This window comes from Ambystoma mexicanum, chromosome 11 (assembly GCF_040938575.1).
Source record: "Ambystoma mexicanum isolate Mex_15411 chromosome 11, UKY_AmexF1_1, whole genome shotgun sequence".
NCBI classification, from domain to species: Eukaryota; Metazoa; Chordata; class Amphibia; order Caudata; family Ambystomatidae; genus Ambystoma; species Ambystoma mexicanum.
In genome coordinates, this window is record NC_090934.1 from 840,190,537 (window position 1) to 840,209,808 (window position 19,272).

The window sequence follows — 19,272 nt, forward strand, 5'->3', positions numbered from 1 at the left end:
TCCCGGCGTGGTGTAAGGGTTCTAAAGTCATGTTATCCACCAGATTTTTGCCCCGTTGGGTACGCCCTTCTAAACTCTCCCCTCGATTCATAGGTCCCTTTGAGATACAGTCTAGGATAAATCCCGTGGCATACAGACTCAAGCTCCCCAAGGCACTGGGTAGGATCCATCCAGTATTTCATTCCTCTCTGCTTCGCCCATATTTTCCGGACGTCTGGAAACAGGAATGTCCAAGACTATGGACCTTACCAGACCCAGCCTCTGATGAGTATGAGGTCTCCCAGATTCACGACTCCCGGTTTTACAGGGGTCGTCTTGAATACCTGGTCCATTGGAAGGGATACCCTTCATCTGAGGATACCTGGGAACCCTTTTCTCATGTTCATGCTCCCCGCCTACTGCATAGGTTTCATTGATTGCATCCAGGCAAACCCGGGGGACATGCCTTTCGGAGGGGGCACACTGTCACGGCCGTAGGCAGTTGTGGAAGGGATGGAAGTCGGACCGCCATTAGACCGCTCCGCCACGTTTTTCTTTACGTGCGGTTAGCGGTCTAGTGTTCTTTCAAGATGGCCGCCCGCCGCTCCCTATTTACTCTCAGCGGCAGAGCGGCTCGGCGTGTTGCAACATTTAGGCTTTCTCTATGTTGCATGCGCTCCTGTACTTTTCCTAGGCTGCTTCCGCCTTTCGCTTTGGTTTTCCTCCTCCGTTTACCCTTTTTGATTTTTTTACTTAGGGCTCTTCTTCGCCCTCCTTTTTTTTTCCTCTCCTCTTCCTGAGTCCCTCCTCCTCCTTTGTTTATGTTTTCCTCCGGATTCTTACTTACCTGGTCATCCGCCCTTGGGCTGTGGATTCCTGCAGTGCATTACTTCCGGACCTGATTCCAGTCTGCATCTCCTCCTTGGACCCATCTTGGGCTGCTCTTCAGCAACTTTCTGCATATCTGCCAGGGTTTTTTTCTGCTACGGCTTTTTCCCCTGTTGGCTGTCACGGAGGGGGGGTCACGGTGAGCCCCAGACTCTGGGTCATGGTGGCTTCTTTCCGAGGCAGGCCATTTCTGCACGAAAGGAAAAAGCCTCTCTCCCAAAGGCCCCAGAGATGGAAGTTGGAGCTACCCACGTCACCAGGTGAGGAGGTGGAGGTGGAGGAAGGGTCGGGGGAACTGTTCTATTCCAACATTGAAGACAGTAGCACCGCAAGCCAACCATCCAGCATTGATACAAGTTTAGACTTCACTTGGACAATCGCACTTGAACTGAATGCACTGGTAGTTACTGCATTAGCAACAAACCCCTCCCAGAACCTAATGGCAGTTGAATGGGGTCACTGTATAGTGATTTGAAGGCCCTCCTGGGAATTCACTCAGCAGAGCATACAATACCACCTAGATTGGTAGTGTGCAAAAAGAGATTACAGGATTAAGCAAATGTGTAAAAATGAAATGGCTAATTTAGGGAAGAACAGGGATGTACTTGGCTCAGAAAAAAATACAAGTCTGCAAGACAGAGGTATGGCCTGAATCACCTATAGCTCACCAGAAGGAGAAGCTAAATCAGTCAGAAAGCATACTTTCCTGCCAGGCAATAGTAAAATTGAAATACGTGGGTCTTCTGCTGAGCCTAACTGCTGGGCAGACTAAACAATTAAAATCCTCAAACAGACACACTTCAAACCCAGAGCATAAGAAGGGTGAATCTTCTGCATAAGAGCCATGGTCACTGCGTCTGTAACTGTAAAATGTTAAATAAAACAGAATGAGGTGAATCAGATTCATTAATGGTGAGAATTAAGCTGCACAATTGTATCCACCAAGCCACACTGAGATGTCTACTTTCTCTTCCTTGAAGTGGGATTATTGCAATACCTTGTGTGTAATGGAAGTCGGTTGAGGTGGGTAAAGACGGTTTTATGTTTGATAGTATTGTTCATCTTCTTCACGTTCCATGAGGTTAACATTTGAATTTAGTTTAACATAGCATCTAACTTAACACTTGCTCAACAGTTTTCTGTAAATGTTTTCTAGATTCATAGTTCTTGTCTCTTCTGTCATTCATCCCATCTATTTTATTTATTGAGTATTTGTAAATCGTCAATACATGAAATGGTGGTCAGTCAAATGTACAAAGATAGCATTAATAGTGCAATCATGCATCTCCAGATGTCCCTACTAAATATCTGATATTTTACATAGTTCTGCCATACTCTTATTTGGCTGGGACTACATTTTTTGAGGGAGACCATACATCTTTTGGAAAACATGAATCGTTGTATATGACAGACGCCTGCCACAGTGTATGAAGCAAGGTGCTTAGACTTGCACCAGGCAAAGGGGACATTTCACCAGGTAAACCTATGCAGTGTGTTCTGCTATTGGATCTGTAACATTTGGCTTTTCAGATGTTTTGGACTATCCCATCGGTCAGCACAGGCAATGATGAGGGATCATGGGTGTCGTAGTGCAGAGAATCTGAAGAGCCGCATGTTGCAGACTCGTGTGCTACAAGCCTCCCATGCTATTGCACTTAAACATATCTGCTACAGTCATCTTTGTTCCGCTGCACACATCAGAATGTGATGCTGAGCTATTTTCTGTGGTATTTATTTAAAAAAGATTTAAGTCTGTTCCTCAGAGTGGGTGGTGCTTGCATTCTGTGTGCTCTCATGTAGGTGCACGTGAATTAGTGGGTCTGAAGATTTAGGCAGATTGTACACATATTTAACCTTTTAAACTGCTGCCAGAGATCATAGCTGATGGCATAGGCTAGAGAAAAGAACCAACATACAATACTTTTCCTTTTTAAGGTAGGATCCTTTAAACACTTTTGAACTTTGCTAATGCAGACATAATACGTGAATAATAGTATTGCTATAGCCAGTCCCCCATCTTCCAGGTTCACAGGAGTGCTAACTATTATTAAAACATTAGCCTAAATGAAGGGGTTCTAAAGGCTAGTACTACATAGGCACTTTGATGAGCAACTATTTTAATTGCATTTGATAATCTGTATTATTTATCTCACATCTAGTGCACACCTGGGGTATTCCTGGTCTTGCATCTCCGCATCAACCTGATGAAATAACAGATCATACAAGCTTCCAGGAGCAGTTAACAAGCAGGTAACTTAATGTATAGTCACATATTCTCCAGTGGAATCTCCCCAGGCAATTATGTTTAGGATTTCTATGCAGTTACTTTCAAAATGTAAAGCAGGCCCATATATGTACTCCTAAGACGTTTTCAACTTTTATGACATTTATTTAGCAATGCAAGGGAAGCTGCCCTGACCTCTCCTTGCACTTTAAAAAAAGCACTAAATGTGTGTGTTCATGATATATCAGCAACAGTTTTTTCACCTATGTAAGTGTGATAGACTGTGATAGGGCAGGGCAGGGCTTGCCTGTACCTTTTCAAAAGCATATGTAAGAGGACGTTTCCAAATGCTACATATGCTTTTATGAGTGTACAGTGAATTCTATCCCGATGCATTTTCTGTTAATTACGTTTACAAAAAAGCCAGAGAATAGGCAAAGTCAGGGCTATACTTTGGTCCCTGTTTTTAACAGGAAGGTTATTTTGGGTTGTGAATTGAGCCAATTGTGATCACTCCGCTCAACCCTACTTATCGGTTCCCCACCAGAGAACTCCCCCTCTTCTTTACCCCTGAGATTTTTTCTTCTTCTCACCCTATGTATGTATGGAATTTATAAGGCGCAATTCCAGCTGGGAAGCAACAGAGTGCTGTAGAAGGGGGACCGCGCAGGGGTTATATCAGAAGAGGTAGCAAAGATCTGGAATATGAAGGAAGATTATAGGATGGTTGAGTGGAGTGATCAGTGATGGGCGAGATATTCCTTGAAGAGAAGGATGGAGGGGCCGGTCTGATCTGATTAGGGTCCCAATGGTGCATTTTACAGCACATTGTGTGAAACAATTTAAATAAAAAGCCATAAGTCTTTCAAGCCATATGGAAAGGGAACTCATAAAATAATAAAATCTATGTTGGTAACGTGTTCCAGAGACAAGATGCATAGAAGGAAAAGGCCGGTTTCTTTTTCTTTTCTCTCCTGCAGTTCTTTGCTTTTGGCTTCTGGTATGGAACAAGCCTCCAGAGATGGTGAGTTTCTCAGCCAAGTATAGTGTTTGTTTGGTTCTGAATGCATTATAGGTGATGTAGGCAGTCTTGAACATTCATGCTGGATGGTGTAGCCAGTCCTGCTCTTTGAGTATGGCTGTGATAGGGTTGCATTTTCTTAGTCCTGTGATGAGGTGTGGTGAAGATTGTTGGATGGCTCTCAGATGTTCTAAGGTAGCAAATGGGACTCCTGCGAGTAGGGTGTTGCCATTGTCTCGATGGGAGATGACCAGGGCTTGGACAACTGTTATGAACCTTGGGTAGGGATGAAAGCCTGGAATGTACAGAGGAGTTCAAGGTGGTAACTTGCTGTTTGGATCTCTTTGCCGATGTGCGTTTTGAAAGAAAGGTCACAGTCGGTAGTAAAGTTGAAAGATCGTGCACTGGGTGAGAGGCGAGTCGTGAATCCATCAGAGCTTCATTTCAGACAGCAAATTCTGGACCTGGAAATGCTTCATGGGGTTTCCCATGAGAAATAATTCAGGCTTTGTCTGGCTAATGTGGTCGGTCGGAAGGAGGCGACAGACCAGTTGGTCATTTCAAGATCCTTTATTCTAAAGGAAACACGCTTTACTCTCCCTAGTCTATGGGTTTCCCTACCTAGCCAAACTAACTAAGGGGCTCATCGTCTGTTGTGAAGTCCAAAATAAAACATTCAGTCCTCAGACCAGCTCTAAGCTACTCTGTCCCTACCACTAATAGAAAACAACAAAAGACCAGGAGAAGGACCCTCTTCTCCGGGATAAGCTTCTTCAGCTTTAGTATGCAATTTTGAGATATTGCTTGGCTGACTCATGAAGTCATTGGTTTAGTTCTTGTAGGGGACTTTTCCCAGTCCTGGTTTCCCCTGCTTGTTCCCTTGGCAGGTCTTTCCTCTTCGGCCTGTTTAGCTATGGAAATCCTGGAAAAAGATCACTCTTCAGTGTCACTTGAAAGTCTTTCTCGTCCTAGTTACTGGTTCCACTGGAGGGACTGATTCCTCTTCTTATTCTCTATGTTGCTACAGTTCTTCAACTCTTTGTGCATAAGACGGTGGATATCACATTGCCTCTCTTTGGAATCACTGTCTTCATCCTGGCTACTCTTATTGTAGACCTAATAGTATTTCTCTTGCCCAGTTCTTATCTCACTGAGACGAGTAGGATGGGTTTCACAATGGTTTTTCGTTTCTGACAAATCACTGGGAGGAGTAGGCTGAGTCCCAGAGTTTTTGTTGCTCTCTTTAACTTTGGGCTGCTTACTGGAAGGAGTAGGCTGACTGTATTCTTTACTGCCATGTACCCTCCCGGGTCTCCCACTGTCCCATTAACCTGCTTTTCGAGGGTTGGCATCTCCGGGCCAGTTCGCAGGAACGGGACTCCATGCATTGTCAGGACAGCTTAGACCCCCATTCCATCTGCTTTGTACACTTCTTCGGGTCTTCAAGGCTCCAACGGTCTTGGTGTTGTGGTCAGACTCACCAGTCCACCCCTCCAGGGTCATGCCACCGCTCTTGCCTGCTTCTTCTTGGGGTTTTCGTCCCCTCTGCTCGTCAGCCTCTGACTTCCTCGAGGCTTCTGGCCGACAACACTTTCTGCCTTCCTACCGAAGGAAGATCTCTCGGTCTCCTATTCCAGTCATGACTTGACTGATTTGAAGCTCCCGGGCTACGTTTCTGTCTCCCTAAGAGAAGTCCTTCTTCTGTTTTTATTGCATGTTGCAGGGTCCTCCCCAGACGAGAATCGTAGTCCATCCTCTCTAGTTTGTTAAACACTCTTTATTCTTGGTCCAATCTTCTTTGTCACAGCATTATTGGTCCCAGACCAGGGAATAATCTTTATTACTCTTTCATCATTCCCCGTGGTGTCAAAGGGAAGGGTTTTAGGAAGTTCCTCTGTGGAACACAGAGTCCTTATCCATCAAGGAGGAGTCTCTCTCTGTGTGGTCGTGCTTGCTGCCATCCCTAGGGGGATTATTGCGTAGCAGGCTCACCTCCCTAGCTTCACAAGGAAAGGCTCCCTCCTGGGGAGAAGTGACTGAATCCCGCGATTCGTCACCCTAAACTTCAGGTATGTGCTTGATATCCAGACTTTGATGAGGAACGGACAGTGCTAGTGTTCATAGATGTTATTGATGCAATTGATCTTTAGATAAAGCTGTGTCACCATATTGGTCTATCCTGATGTCTGTGTTGGCGTTAAGTTCAACCAGAGGTTCCATGTAGAGGTTGAATCTGACGGTGAACGGGATAGTCTTGTGGCACTCGGCATGTTACTAGTCGGTGGTGGGATGTGTTGTGACTCATTTGGACAAGTTGGTCTATGTTGGAGAGGTATGTGGCGAACTATACCATGACCTTTGCGTCAAAGCCCATGTGAATTGTGAGAATGTGGTCAACTCTGTTGAAAGGCAGCAGAGCGATTAAGGTGAACAAGTAAGCAGATATCCCCTTTGTCCAAGATGGGTAGCGTGTCATTGATATGGATGCTAGCTGTCTGTTTGCTGCATTGTGATCAGAATCCGGATTGGTAGTCTGTGTCTGTGGGGGATTGTCTGTGTCTGTGGGGGATTGTACAGAGTGATCCTTTCATACAACTGGATGGCAACTGTATTCTCAAATCACTTTGCTTGGGAAGGGTAGATGCGTGATGAGGTGGTAGTTGGTCATGTCATTTGGATCAGAGTGTAGGTCTCTTCAGCAGCAGGAGGATCTGTCCTGTTTTCAGTGCACCTGGGAAAGTGTCTTGTGTGAGGCATCAGTTGATGCCGTATTGTGAGTGCTTCACTGTTCACTTTCACAATGGACAAGAGGACAATGTATTTGTAGTTGGTGAATTTGAGGGCTGCGAGAGTGCTAGTCAGGTCTGTGGGAGTGATTCTTTTGAATCAAGTACATCTTGATATGTTGCAGGCTGGTATCAGTGGGATGTCTAGTGAGTTTGCTGCTGTCAAAAATTGCCCTACTGCAAAAATCATATACTTTTAGTGCATGTTTGCACCTAAGCACAGTTTACCCTTGTGCCAATAGCATTCTGTCAAACTTTGCCCTGGTGCCAAAATGCATTGAAAGAAGTATTTTGCCCAAGGGAAATATTTGCCCTAGTTCTAATATCATTCCCAGCCTGGTTTGTTCATCATAGTAGAATTGTTTTTTAAACAAAAATGTGCCATTTGAGGTCTGCAGTTGGCATTAAGTCAAGTACAAGGCCTGTTGGGCAAGATTTTCTTTTTGCTGCTTTGCCTCCATAGATTTATTTGGACCCTCACCCCGCAAACCCCCCCCCCCCTTTCTTTCTTGTACCTTGTTCGAATTGCGAAGGAATGTAAAGCCTTTTTACGTCACTTGCACTGCTAAGCTCATCTTTTTGGGGGGCACTGATCAATCCCTATGGCTTAATAACTTTTTATCCATTGTGAAATTCTCTGTTTAGAGTGTGGTTTTGTAGGGATAATTTGTGTCCTTAGAACTTTGTTTTTCATAACTTTGTGATTACTAGCATGATGTGTCCAAGATGGGCTCACGGTAATGGTTATTTTTTATCCGTGTTTGTTTTAATTGTCTTGTGCACTTTTGCATTTTACAGCTTAATTACTTCCAGAGTAACATATGCTCTAAACTGCCTGTGCTAAGAGATGTTTGCCTGTCCCCTAGCCATCTTGTATTTTGGCCTGCTTCCTGACCTCCTGTGGCCAGATTTGCCCTCTGCCATGGAAGGCTCCAGCTTTAATGGGCAAAGCGCCTTTGTGTATTTGTGGCCGGTTGTGAGGGATGGGACACTCCAGTCACAGCCCACATCCATGCGAAAGTGTGTCTGTTGGTGGGCAGATGTGGTGGTCCAAGGCTATCCATGATTGGAAAGACCCTTACCATTGCTGGGCTTGAGGGCGTCTCCAGTCTGAATAGTGGATAAAAGGAGGACTTCTGTAGCCATTTAACAGACTGCTGTTGGAGCCAAGAACCCTATGAAGAGGAGCTTCTCTGTTAAGACCCGGTACTCACTGTTTGAGCCAAGCAATATTGCCTTCTTCAACCATTCTGGCAAAGCCCTTCTCCTTTGCTGTTCTCCAGAAGCCCTTCATATGCGATTTGACTGCTGGACTGATGGAAATAACAAGTCTCGAGACCGGTCTGAGGATCCTGCCCTTGAAAGCCTTTGCAAGCTTCCCTAAACCATCATGTGGGCTGGTCCGCTTTCTTGTGGGCTATTTTGCTGCATCGGTCGCTGTCCCAAGTTTCCCTAAACCATCATGTGGGCTGGTCAGCTTTCTTGGGGGTTATCTCGCTGCATCGGTCGCCGTCCCAAGTTCGGACTTGGGTCTCCACAGGCCCTTGACTTGTGAAATAAGAGAACTTACCTTGCAGTTGCAGCTCTCCTGCATGAAGAGGGAAGGGCCTTGCAGGACTAGCTTTTTTAGTTTCTGCCATGAGGGTTGACTTGTGCTATTTTCTTCAATTGGCCATTGCTGCTCTCCATCTGTATCTTGTCCTGGGGTCCTCTGAGGTCGCCGACAATTTGGTGGTCCTTTCTTCATTTACCATGGCCGGCCTGCTGTTGAAGTCCTAGGAATAGCCTTTCCAGAACACAGAATCGCTCATTGGCTGGATCTAAAATCCTGATGCCAAAAGTGACCTCTGCACCCGTGACCCCCTTGAACCTCCTTCATCAGAACCAAGGCAGATAGCATAAGGGCCCAGCCATTTTAGGAGCTGCCAAGGTGGAGTGAATTGGCATACAGGGTGGTCAGTAAAAATACATGTGCTTCTCCAGCATATGGGGTCTTGCAAGGATTCACTTCACATGCTCATGAATATTCCCCGTCAGGCTGGGAATCCTCAGTAAAAGAAAAAACAGTTTCACTTTCACTTTAAAACAGTATTTCTCCTCTAAACCAATCACTGTCCTCTGGGTGATACTGCCCCCATCCAATGAAGGACACTTCCTTAAGCCCTGTATCTGACAGCCATCTTTAGATCTGTACTGCACGCTTCAGTGCTGGAAGTGTTCAAGTTTCTCTCCAAGTTATTTTGCACTTTTCTTGCGTAAATTCTATTTTTGTTTCATCAGAGCCTGTGTGCTCCTATCTCCATCGGCTGGCAATGGGGATCCATTATCAGTGAAGTTGCGCACCCCTCTATGGCAGTTGTTCGTCAAACTTTCTGGAAGGCTGTCTTGGGCCTACTGCGTGCCCTCCGACCATGACGGAGGAGAAAAAATGAGGGATGGACCCTCTTGAGGCCCTGCACCCAATGTGGGCTGCGGAACGTCTTTGTGGAGGACAAACATCTAAAATGTCTATGCTGCCTGCACCCGGACCACAACGAGGATGGGTGCGAGATATGCATGGGCTTCTCGAAGAACGCAAGGAAAGACAGGTATAGCAGGTTGGAGGCATGGCTCAAGTCGAGCAATAAATTACACAAGGGACTGTTCAGGGTTGCCGTCTGTGGGTTAACCATGTTCATGTTCACACCAAACTACTGGGAAACCCTACCCTGTTTTTAAGTTTAGTTCTTTGCTTTTAAACTGTTTTTCTGCTAATCATAGAATCCTTAATAAACCCTTATTCTTCACTTGATTAGCAGACGACGTTTCACCTGAATCAACACAGTGGCATGTCTGGTGTCACCCTCGGAGGAGAGGCTAGCAGCCATTCAAAGGAAGGTGCAGCGGCTGTCGTTGGCGAAGACGGCCACAGTTCGGGCCATCGAGTCCTTGCTGGACATGAAGTAGTCCTGCATCTACCTCGTCCGTCTCTGCAGGTTGCAGAAGCGACCCCTACAGGAATTCTTTGATGCACATTGGATACAAGTGTCCAGGAGTTTTGCGCACAAGAGCCCTTTCAACAAGGATTTCCGGCGGGCGATAGAGTGGTGGGGGGGCGCACCCACATCGCCTAGGGGGACGGGATTTCAAACCCTGCCATACCAGTAGACGGTCACCACGGACACCTCTCTGGAAGGTAGGGGGGTCACACCGGACATCTACACGCCAGAGGTCTGTGGCATCCAGAGGAGAAGAATCTGCACATCAACATCCTGGACCTACAGGGAGTGTTCTGGGCCTCAAGTCTTTCCTACGGTCTCTGAAGGGCAAGGTGGTGAGGATCTTCATGGACAACACCACCACCATGTTCTACATCAGGAAGCAAGGGGGGCACTCAATCCCCAGCGCTCTCCAAGGAAGCTCAGGAGTTGTGGCACTGGGCCATCGGACAGGGGATGTTCCTCGTCCCTCTCCACCTGGCAGGTGTCAAGAATACCATTGCAGACTCCCTTAGCAGGGAACTACGCTCCTGCCACGAGTGGGAACTTCGTCAGGATCAGGTGGACCGCCTGTTGGTCAAATGGGGTAGAACCCGATCTATCTTTTTGCAACAGCGGCAAAGTCCAAATGCCAGAAGTTTGCCAGCAGATTCCACCAACCGGGAGCTTGAGGGACGCAATCTCCTTCCCGTGGGAATGTCTGTTTCTGTATGCTTTTCTCCCGTTTTCTCTCCTGCTATGTGTGATCAACACACTCGGACAGTGTCAGTGCAAGATTATACTCCTCTCCCAGGTGTGGCTGAGGCAGGATCCGGACCTACTCAGCCTGTCGGCCTTTCCTCCAGTCAAGTTGCTGGCACTTCCGGATCTGCTCACCAGAGAGGGAGGCACAATCCTTCATCACGACCCAGGATCCCTGAACCTCATGGCATAGCTCCTGCAGCCTTAAAGTTTGGAGGTTATGAGCTGCCAGCAGACTGCAGGGATGTCCTCCCCAAATCCAGGTAGTCGGCGACACTAAAGTGATACAGCCATAAGTGGAAGCGTTTTTCTATGTGGTGCCGGTCGCAGAAGATTACTCCTCTGACGTTGACAGCCCCTCAGATTCTTTCATACTTGCTTTCCTTTGCAAAAGCTGGTCTGGCTCACACATCCATCAAGGTACACCTGGCGGCCATCTCACGCTACACCAGATCCTACTCGTCAAGGAGTTTCTCAAAAGGTTTTTTCGATCTTTCCCGCCAGTGAAGGCGCCTGCCCCGACATGGGTACTCAAGGTAGTCCTGACAAGACTTATGGGGGCACTTTTCAAACCTATGCATCAAGCCCCACTCAAGTTTCTCTCTTGGAAGACGGCGTTCCTCGTTGCCATCACCTCAGCCAGACGAGTGTGTGTGAAATGCAGGCCCTGTCCTGCAAGCAGCCGTATCTGACTTTCCACAAATCAACGGTGGTGCTGCGTACGCACCCCTCTTTCATGCCAAAGGTTCAGTTGGAATTCCACCTCAACGAGCCTTTGGTGTTACCGGTTTTCGTCTTTAAACCTTAGTCACTGGCGGAGAAGACCTTGCATTCGCTGGTAGTCACTGGCGGAGAAGACCTTGCATTCGCTGGATGTTTCTCATGCCTTGAAGTTCTGTGTGGCACACACAAAGAGTTTTCGGAAGACTTCTCAATTGTTCGTGAACTTTTGACTTGTAAATAATGGGAAGGCCTTGTCCAAGGCGTCCATCTCAAGATGGATCTCCGGCTGCATCATGCACTGCCATCGGCTGGCTAACCGTCCTCTCCCGGGCTGCCCGAGATCCCACTCCACCAGAGCGATTGCTGCGATGACGGCTTCCCTTTCATGTGTACCCCTGCTCAAAATCTGCAGGGCTGCGATGTGAGGTCCATGCATACCTTCACAAGGTTCTACTGGGTCAACAGGGATTTCAGGGAGGCCAGGTAGTGCTATGCAACCTGTTCGCTTGAGGTGAGTCTGTTCCAGGGATAAGTGTTGATTAATTCTGTTGAGCTTTGCCACCTCCCGTGATTATGTAATGTGTCCTGCTGTGTATTTGTTATTCATAAGCATGTGGACCCATGCCAGATGCCATTCTGGAGAAGGTTAAAGTTACTTACCTGTAACTATTGTTCTCCAGCATCGGTCTGGCATGGATTCGCATGCAAACTCTCCCTCCGGCCCCTCTGCAGCTCTTCTTGGTCATACTGCCCCTTTACGTACTTGCCAAATCAGAGGATGGCTGCCAGAGGCGGGGCTTAGAGAGAGGACCTTCATTGGATGGGGGCAGTATGACCTAGAGGACAGTGATTGGTTTAGAGGAGAAATCCAGTTTTAAAGTGAAACTGTTTTTTCTTTTACTGAGTATTCTCAGCCTAACGACGGGGAATATTCATGAGCATGTGAATTCATGCCAAACCCAAGCTGGAGAACAATAGTTGCAGGTAAGTAACTTAAACCTTACTCTACCCCTACCTCCATATGTTTAAAAGGCATAAAGTCCTTGCCCTACGTCTCCCTTGCCTTACAGTGATCATGGAGCTCTGGTCAAGAATGCTCTCCTGTGCTTCTCCTAATGTGGTTGGATTGCGAGAGGGTCTGCTAAGAACTTTTCTTTGATTGTTCTACTACTTTGAAACACTTACAAACTGTCTGTTGTCCTTTCTAAATCCCTTCTTTCCTACAGCTCCTAGAATACATCGGCGTATTCTTTACGAATTACGCCGATGATACCCTGCTCATTTTTTAACTGAAGGGTGATTATACCATTTTGGATGCAACATCATTGGATGTGCTAATTAATACAAAAACTGAATTGATGATCTTCGGAACGCGACAGGCCAGATCGAAGCTGGGGATGGAATACAAGACCTTTTCCATTAAAGAGGCCAACATCCTGGTGATGCCTCACGTTAAAACCCTCGGGATAATGGTGGAAGCATCAGTGGGATCTGAGGTACAGGTTAATTACCTGCAGAAAAACAATGCCTACTATCTGCGTCTCCTGAGAGCTAGAAGACCTTTTATCAATGAAGTAAACGCTGCAACCATTGCAAGAGCCATCATGTTGTTGCATCTTGACTATGGCAATGCTCTATTGCTGGGAGCCACGAAGAGGGGAATATAAAAGTGCCAAGTTATGGAAAATGATGCAGTTTGCGTAGTTAAGGGCATTAAAAATAGAGACCATGTATCAACAGGGAGAAGAGCCTTACACTGGCTAAGAGTGGAGGACAGAGTTAACTTCAAGGCCATGACGATAATTCATAGATGCTTATATGGAGAGGCCCCGAGTTATTTCAAAAAACAATCTTCCTTTTCTACACCTCAAAGATGTCTAAGATCAGCTGACAGGTGTATTTTGAATATACCCTGCGATAATCGAGGACTCGGGCGAGGGAAGTCCTTTCCGGTCAAGGCAGCACAACATTGGAACAAACTGCCTATGGTATTATGGCAAGAAGGGAACCACCAGAGGTTCAGGGAATCATTGAAAACCTTCTTGTTCCAATGATTGGTGCAGACCATTACTATTCTTAGATCTAGCCTAACGGAGAGTATTATGTGAATTTGATTTTCTTGGTTTCCCCGCGCCCTGATGCCCGTGGGCTATCGGCGCGTTAAAAGTAGGCACATAACATAACATACATTTTAGTTCTCTAGTCTGGTTCTTTCGTACTTTGTTCTTGATTCACTTGCTTTACTACACTACAGTTTCTCAGATTGTTTTAACGGTGCTTAAATTAAAGTGTTAGCTCTCTATAGCCAGAGCATTTGATATGATATGAAATGGCATTTATAACACGCCTATACACCAGTGTTGTTTCAAGGCGTGACGAGGCAAGGGAGGGGACAAGGGGACAAAACAACGATCCTACTAGACCAGGTGTCATTCAAATCGCGCAAATGCATGGGAAGGGGGGGCAAGGAAAGTGCAGTACATGGGAGTAGACAATAACAATAAATAAAATAAATAGCGGCCAGCAAGTGCAAGGGTAAGTGCGGACATCAGCTATTGAGGTCTGGTGGGGGGACTGTAGGGATACAGAAACAGTCCCCGAGTGCGGGGTTTGCGAAGTGGGCAGTGCAGGTGTGTGACGCTGGCAGTAGAGGGACCTGAGCCAGGGATCAGAAGGGTGTCCAGGTAGCCAGTGAAATACCATTTTCAGCCAGGAGGTCAGCAGAGGAGAGGAGGAGAGAAGGCAGAAGCAAAGAGATAAGTTTTGAGGTCCTTTCGGAACCAGAGATGCTTCTCCTCATGTTTAAGGGAGGGAGGGAGGCTGTTCCAGAGGGAGGCACCAGCCGAGGAGAGAGATCTACCACCAACTCGTTGGTTGGAGAAGCGACTGACCATGAGGGAGTTGGAGGCAGTAGAGCAAAGAGCCCGAGAAGGAAGATATTTAGGAAGAGCGAGTTGGAGGTATTGAGGACCCAGGCCCCAGAAGGCCTTGTGGATGATGCAGAAGGTTTTGAACTTAATCCTTGCAGCTACTGGGAGCCAATGCTGTGATTTCAGTCCTGGAGAGATACGATCCCTGGGCTTGAGGCCAAGGACAAGTCTCGCAGTCCTGTTCTGGATGAGTGGCAGAGGGCGGAGAGTAGAGGCAGGCAGTTTTAGAAAGAGACTGTTGCAATAGTCCAGCCTAGAGGGAACCAGAGCTCTGGAGACAGTGAGCTTCTGGGGGAAGGAGAGGAAAGGCAGAATACCTCTGAGGAGGTGCAGCTGGTAGTGTGACTTCTTGGAGATGTCAGAGATGTGAGGAGAGAAGGAGAGGGTGGGGTCAAAGATGACCCCAAGGTTTTTGTCTTTGCAGCTGGGAGCGGGAAGAGGACCAAGAGAGGCCGGCCAGAGAGCAGCAGGAAAGGAGGGGGCGGGTGTGCTGATGAGAATCGGTTTTACTGGCATTAAGGCAGAGGTCATTGGCGGCACACCACTCCTGGATAGCAGACGGACATACAGAGATGTGGGAAGGAGAGGAGGAGGTAGAGGATAGCCTGAAAATGAGCTGGGTGTCATCCGCATAACATTGAAAGTTGGGGCAGAGAGCGGCATTGCGGTGGGCAAGGAGAGCCAGGTATTGGTTGCACAGCCAGGGAGAGAGGTTAGACCCCCGGGGGACACCACAGGTAGGGAAAAAGGTGGCGGAGAGCAAGGACCCAAGTTGAACCTGGGAGGGTCGGTCAGAGAGGAAAGAAGTCAGCCACGCAAGAGCCTGACCAGTGATACCCAGATTATCATGGAGACGGTTGAGCAGGATGGCATGGTTGACAATGTCAAAGGCAGATGAGAGATCAAGCAAGATTAGAAAGCAGGTCTTCACGGTTGTTCAGGAGAGCAGTTTCCATGCTCTGGCAGCTCTGAAGCCAGACTGATGGTCATTAAGGCAACCAACAGAATCAATATGGAGATTAAGCTGGGAGATGGCCAGTTTCTCCAGGAGCTTGCCCAGGAAGGCAGTGATGGAAATTGGCCGATAGTTAGCCGAGCATGAGGGGTCGGCAGAGGGCTTCTTAAGAAGGGGATGTACAAGGGAGTGCTTCAGGGGGGATGGGAAGACTCCGGTGGCAAAGGATTGATTGCAGAAATCAACCAGGGCAGGAGCCAGGGAAACAATGTGGTCCTTGATAGTTTTGGAGGAACAGGGATGAATCTGTTTTGATGAGACTTGCATAGATCGGACTTGTCTAGAAACCTTGTCTGCGGAGAAAAGGGGAAAGGATGAGAAGGAGGGAGGGGGGTTGGCTGCAGGAGGGCCAGAGGAAGGGCAGGGAGTAGGGGAAGGGAGGGGATAGGCAGAGAATGAGGACAGGATGTCCTGAGTTTTGGAGACGAAATGAGAGACCAGTGCCGTGCAGAGGGCATGAAAAGGGACAGGGGAAGTAGAGACTGAGGCAGGATTGCCCAGTTCCTTGCAGATTTTAAAGAGTTCAGCCGAGTTGTTAGATGCCGCAGAGAGACGGGCTTGGATATGAGCTCTCTTCTTGGTTAGGACAGAGAGCCAGTATTGCCTTTGAAGTAGGCGGCAGGCCAGTTTGTCAGAGGATGTATATGAAGCACGCCATTTCCTTTCGGCCACCCTGCACTTATAGGGTGACAAGGTCTGAGTTGTACCAGGAGTTGCACTTGGCTTTGGCCTTCAGGCGGATTCTCATGACCGGGACAAGGATATCAAGAGTATCAGACATAGCAGAGTGGAGCGTGGAGAGGGCTGTGTCAGGGTGAGAGTCAGCCAAAGGGGGGGTGAAAAGGTGGCAGCGAAAGCCTCAGCTGACACGCACTTCATGGGTCGGATGACCGAGAACGTAGGTGGCAGTGATGGAAGTGACTTAGTCTGAAGGTTAGGGAGGGTGAGGTGTGAGGAGAGGAGACAGTGATCACTCCAGGAGAGAGGTGTGGAGTGTCATGATCTCTGCTTCCAAAAGGTCAGGGTTTTCCCAACTCCCTTGGAAGCAGATCCATAACCCAGGTTACGAGTGCCAACCAGTCCCAATTGGGACCTTTTGGACCCAGTCCTGGCGCCAGTGGCACCAGGCTCATGAATATGCCCAGTCCCAGCGCTGGAAGCGCCGGGCTCATAATGCTTGGGTGGACTTACCTGCAGCAGACCATGCTGCTTACTTGCCTGCCAGTTGAGCCTCTGATCCTCTTCTGTTTGGAACTACTTTTCCTGTTGGGTGGGGCTGGAGCCACTCCCTAGATTCAGAACACTGGAACTCTTCTGGAAGGCAGGAACTCTTTTCTTACCAGGAACTCTTTTCTTTCCTAGGCGTGGCTGTGGAAGGAGACACCTAAGCACTACAGGAGGCTATTTAAACCACACCCGGTGGATGAATCTTGCTTTGCGTTATTCTGCAACCTCTGCAGCAGGACGCTCATCGTGTCTTCTGCATCCAGTCCTGGGCCTAAGGAAAAAGGCTTACCATCCTGAATCCAGTCTTCAGCAACACCTATAAAGACAAGAAAGAACAGGTTAGCATTCCGGCATCTGAAAGGCAAAGGCTTACCATTCTGAATCCAGTCTTTAGCAACACCTATAAAGACAAGAAAGAACAGGTTAGCATTCCGGCATCTGAAAGGCAAAAGCTTACCAACTCTTCGCACGCTCCGGAGGCCTTCGGCGCTGCATCCCGCATCTGAAAGACAAAACAAGGTGCGTTTAAAGACATTGGGGAACTTTAATACTCACGTGCCATTACTCCTTTCCACATCTAATCCAGTGGGTATTCCGGCACCCTGCAGCCGCTCCGAACTCGTACCTGCAAAATAAAAAGACAGTTAGAGCGCATCGTGAAGCAGGCAACAAGCGCTTACTTACGTGCTTCCAGGCGCTTCTATTCATCACACGGGCTCCATCTTCAACTCACTTCAGCCCGTCATCCGCCATCGCCGGAACCCTGCAAAACAAGAGACATCATTACTAAAGACTTTAAAGACATTTGAATGACTCGAAACTTACCGTTCGTGCAGTAAACGACGGACAGCAGTCCTCTGAAGTCAAGAGGCCTGCGCTACCTATCCAGTGAAGAAACTGGTTACAGCACCCTGCCCCGAGGCAGATGGAGAGCTCGGCATTCACTTACCTAAGGTGAGAGCGTTAACCTTTGGGGGTCTACAGGAGAGGAGAAGAGGAAAGAGATAGGGACACCCCAATAACCCCAGTTCATTAACCCCATATTTTCTATCTGCAGACATCTTTCTCTACACGTCAGGCATACAGTGCACAGAGGTCCAGCCCAAAGAGCCAACCGGGTGCTACACATCACCTTTGAAGATACGGTAGTCGCCCAGTCAAGACCGGCGCCTCTGCGAGAATCAGGTGAGCGTTACATGGAGAGAGGAACAGAGAGGGGGAGGTTTGAGGAGATGTGAGTGAGAGAGAGTGGCAGAGGTCGTGAAGGAGTACAGGGGAAGGACAGGAGGCATCCAGGTGGATGTTAAAATCACTGAGAAGGAGGAGTTGGGTGGTCAAGGCCAGGAGTGAGGAGGAGGGGTCCGCCCATTCAGAGAGGAAGGAGGAGATCTGACCAGGTGGCCGATAGATCGTAACTACAGTAAAGGATTGCTAGGCGAGGGAGAGAGCCTGCAGACGAGGCATTCAAAAGTGTAGTACTGCGTAGGAGTGACAGAGGCAGGAATCCACTCGGGGAAGATCAGGGCAACACCCCCTCCAGAGCGGTTGGACCTGGGCACAGAGAGGATCTTAAAGCCGTCAGGTAGGAGTGTATCAAAGCTAGTGACAGAGCTGGCCATGAACCATGTCTCGGTGAGACCGAGGACATCGAGGTCAAATTCTTCCAGAAGGCGGCAGATATCAGCGGAGTGTTTGACAGCAGAGCGAGAGTTAAGGGTGGCAATATGGAGAAGGTTGCCATCCTTGAAGGACTTCCGGGGAGGGGTACAGATCAGAGGTATGCCCTTCGGGGGTGTAGAAGGAGCCCGAGAGGGGGTAGAGAGGGAAGGAGAAGGCAAGGTAGCCAAGGAGGAGGCAGAAGGGTGGGGCGGGGAAGCCCCGGGGAGGGTGGGAGAGGGGACAGCGGGAGAAGAGAGGAAATTGACGAGGCGTGGGAAGAGTCTATCAAAGAGGTGAAGGTTGGCCTGGGGGCCTTGGACCAAGACGGTCCAGTTCGTGTAAACATTGATGTTGACCTTAGAGGAATGGTAGGAGGCCAGGAGGCCGTCCCAGTGGGAGCCACCATTAATGGTAGAAGAGGAGAAGGGAGAGAGCACAGACCAAATGAAGGGTCCATAGGTCTGGCAAAGGAACGACGAAGAGGATGTTGGTGAGAGTTTCCTTAGAGGAGGCACTGGTGTAGGTGTCAGCGATAGGGAGGCCTGGGTTGGCGACCAGGATGTCCTTTTTTAACTACTTCCTGCCAGATTTAGTGAAGAGAGCAGGATAGTCAATAGAGAAGCAGTTAGAGAAGATAGGAGAGACAGAGAGCATCATAGAGTAGGTGGGAGATGAGAGAGGTGGAGGTACTGGAGGAGGAAACTAGAGTAGGCAGACAAGGAGCGAGAGGTAGGCAAATTGCACAATAGGACAGGATGACGACACTCAGGCTTACAGAGCTAACATATTGCACAGTTAAGACAGAAAAGACAACACAGCAAAAACGAGAATCCAGAATAGAGGAAGAAAAGCCTATGTTACACAACGCAACTTTAAATACTCAGCCAGTGCATATTATACAGGTGAAAGACACACCTGAATGTGAGAATCATGAATAGAGGGAAAAAGTCCAGGTTACGCAATGCAATTTTAAATACTCAGCCGGTGCATATTATACAGGTGAAAAACACACTGGAATGTGAGAATCCTGAATAGAGGGAGAAAGGCCAGGTTACACAATGCAATTTTAAATACTCAGCCGGTGCATATTATAAAGGAGAA

The 19,272-nt window shown here is 48.0% G+C and overlaps 1 protein-coding gene across 2 annotated transcripts in view; it reads left to right on the forward strand.

Annotated features, from left to right (window-relative positions):
- UEVLD (UEV and lactate/malate dehyrogenase domains) overlaps positions 1-19,272 on the forward strand; it is a 573,150-nt gene that overhangs the window by 439,040 nt on the left and 114,838 nt on the right. For both annotated transcript variants that reach the window (XM_069623794.1, XM_069623795.1), the window contains exon 10: positions 3,027-3,117. In XM_069623794.1, the coding sequence (XP_069479895.1) occupies positions 3,027-3,117 (91 nt within the window). The remainder of the gene's footprint in view (positions 1-3,026; positions 3,118-19,272) is intronic.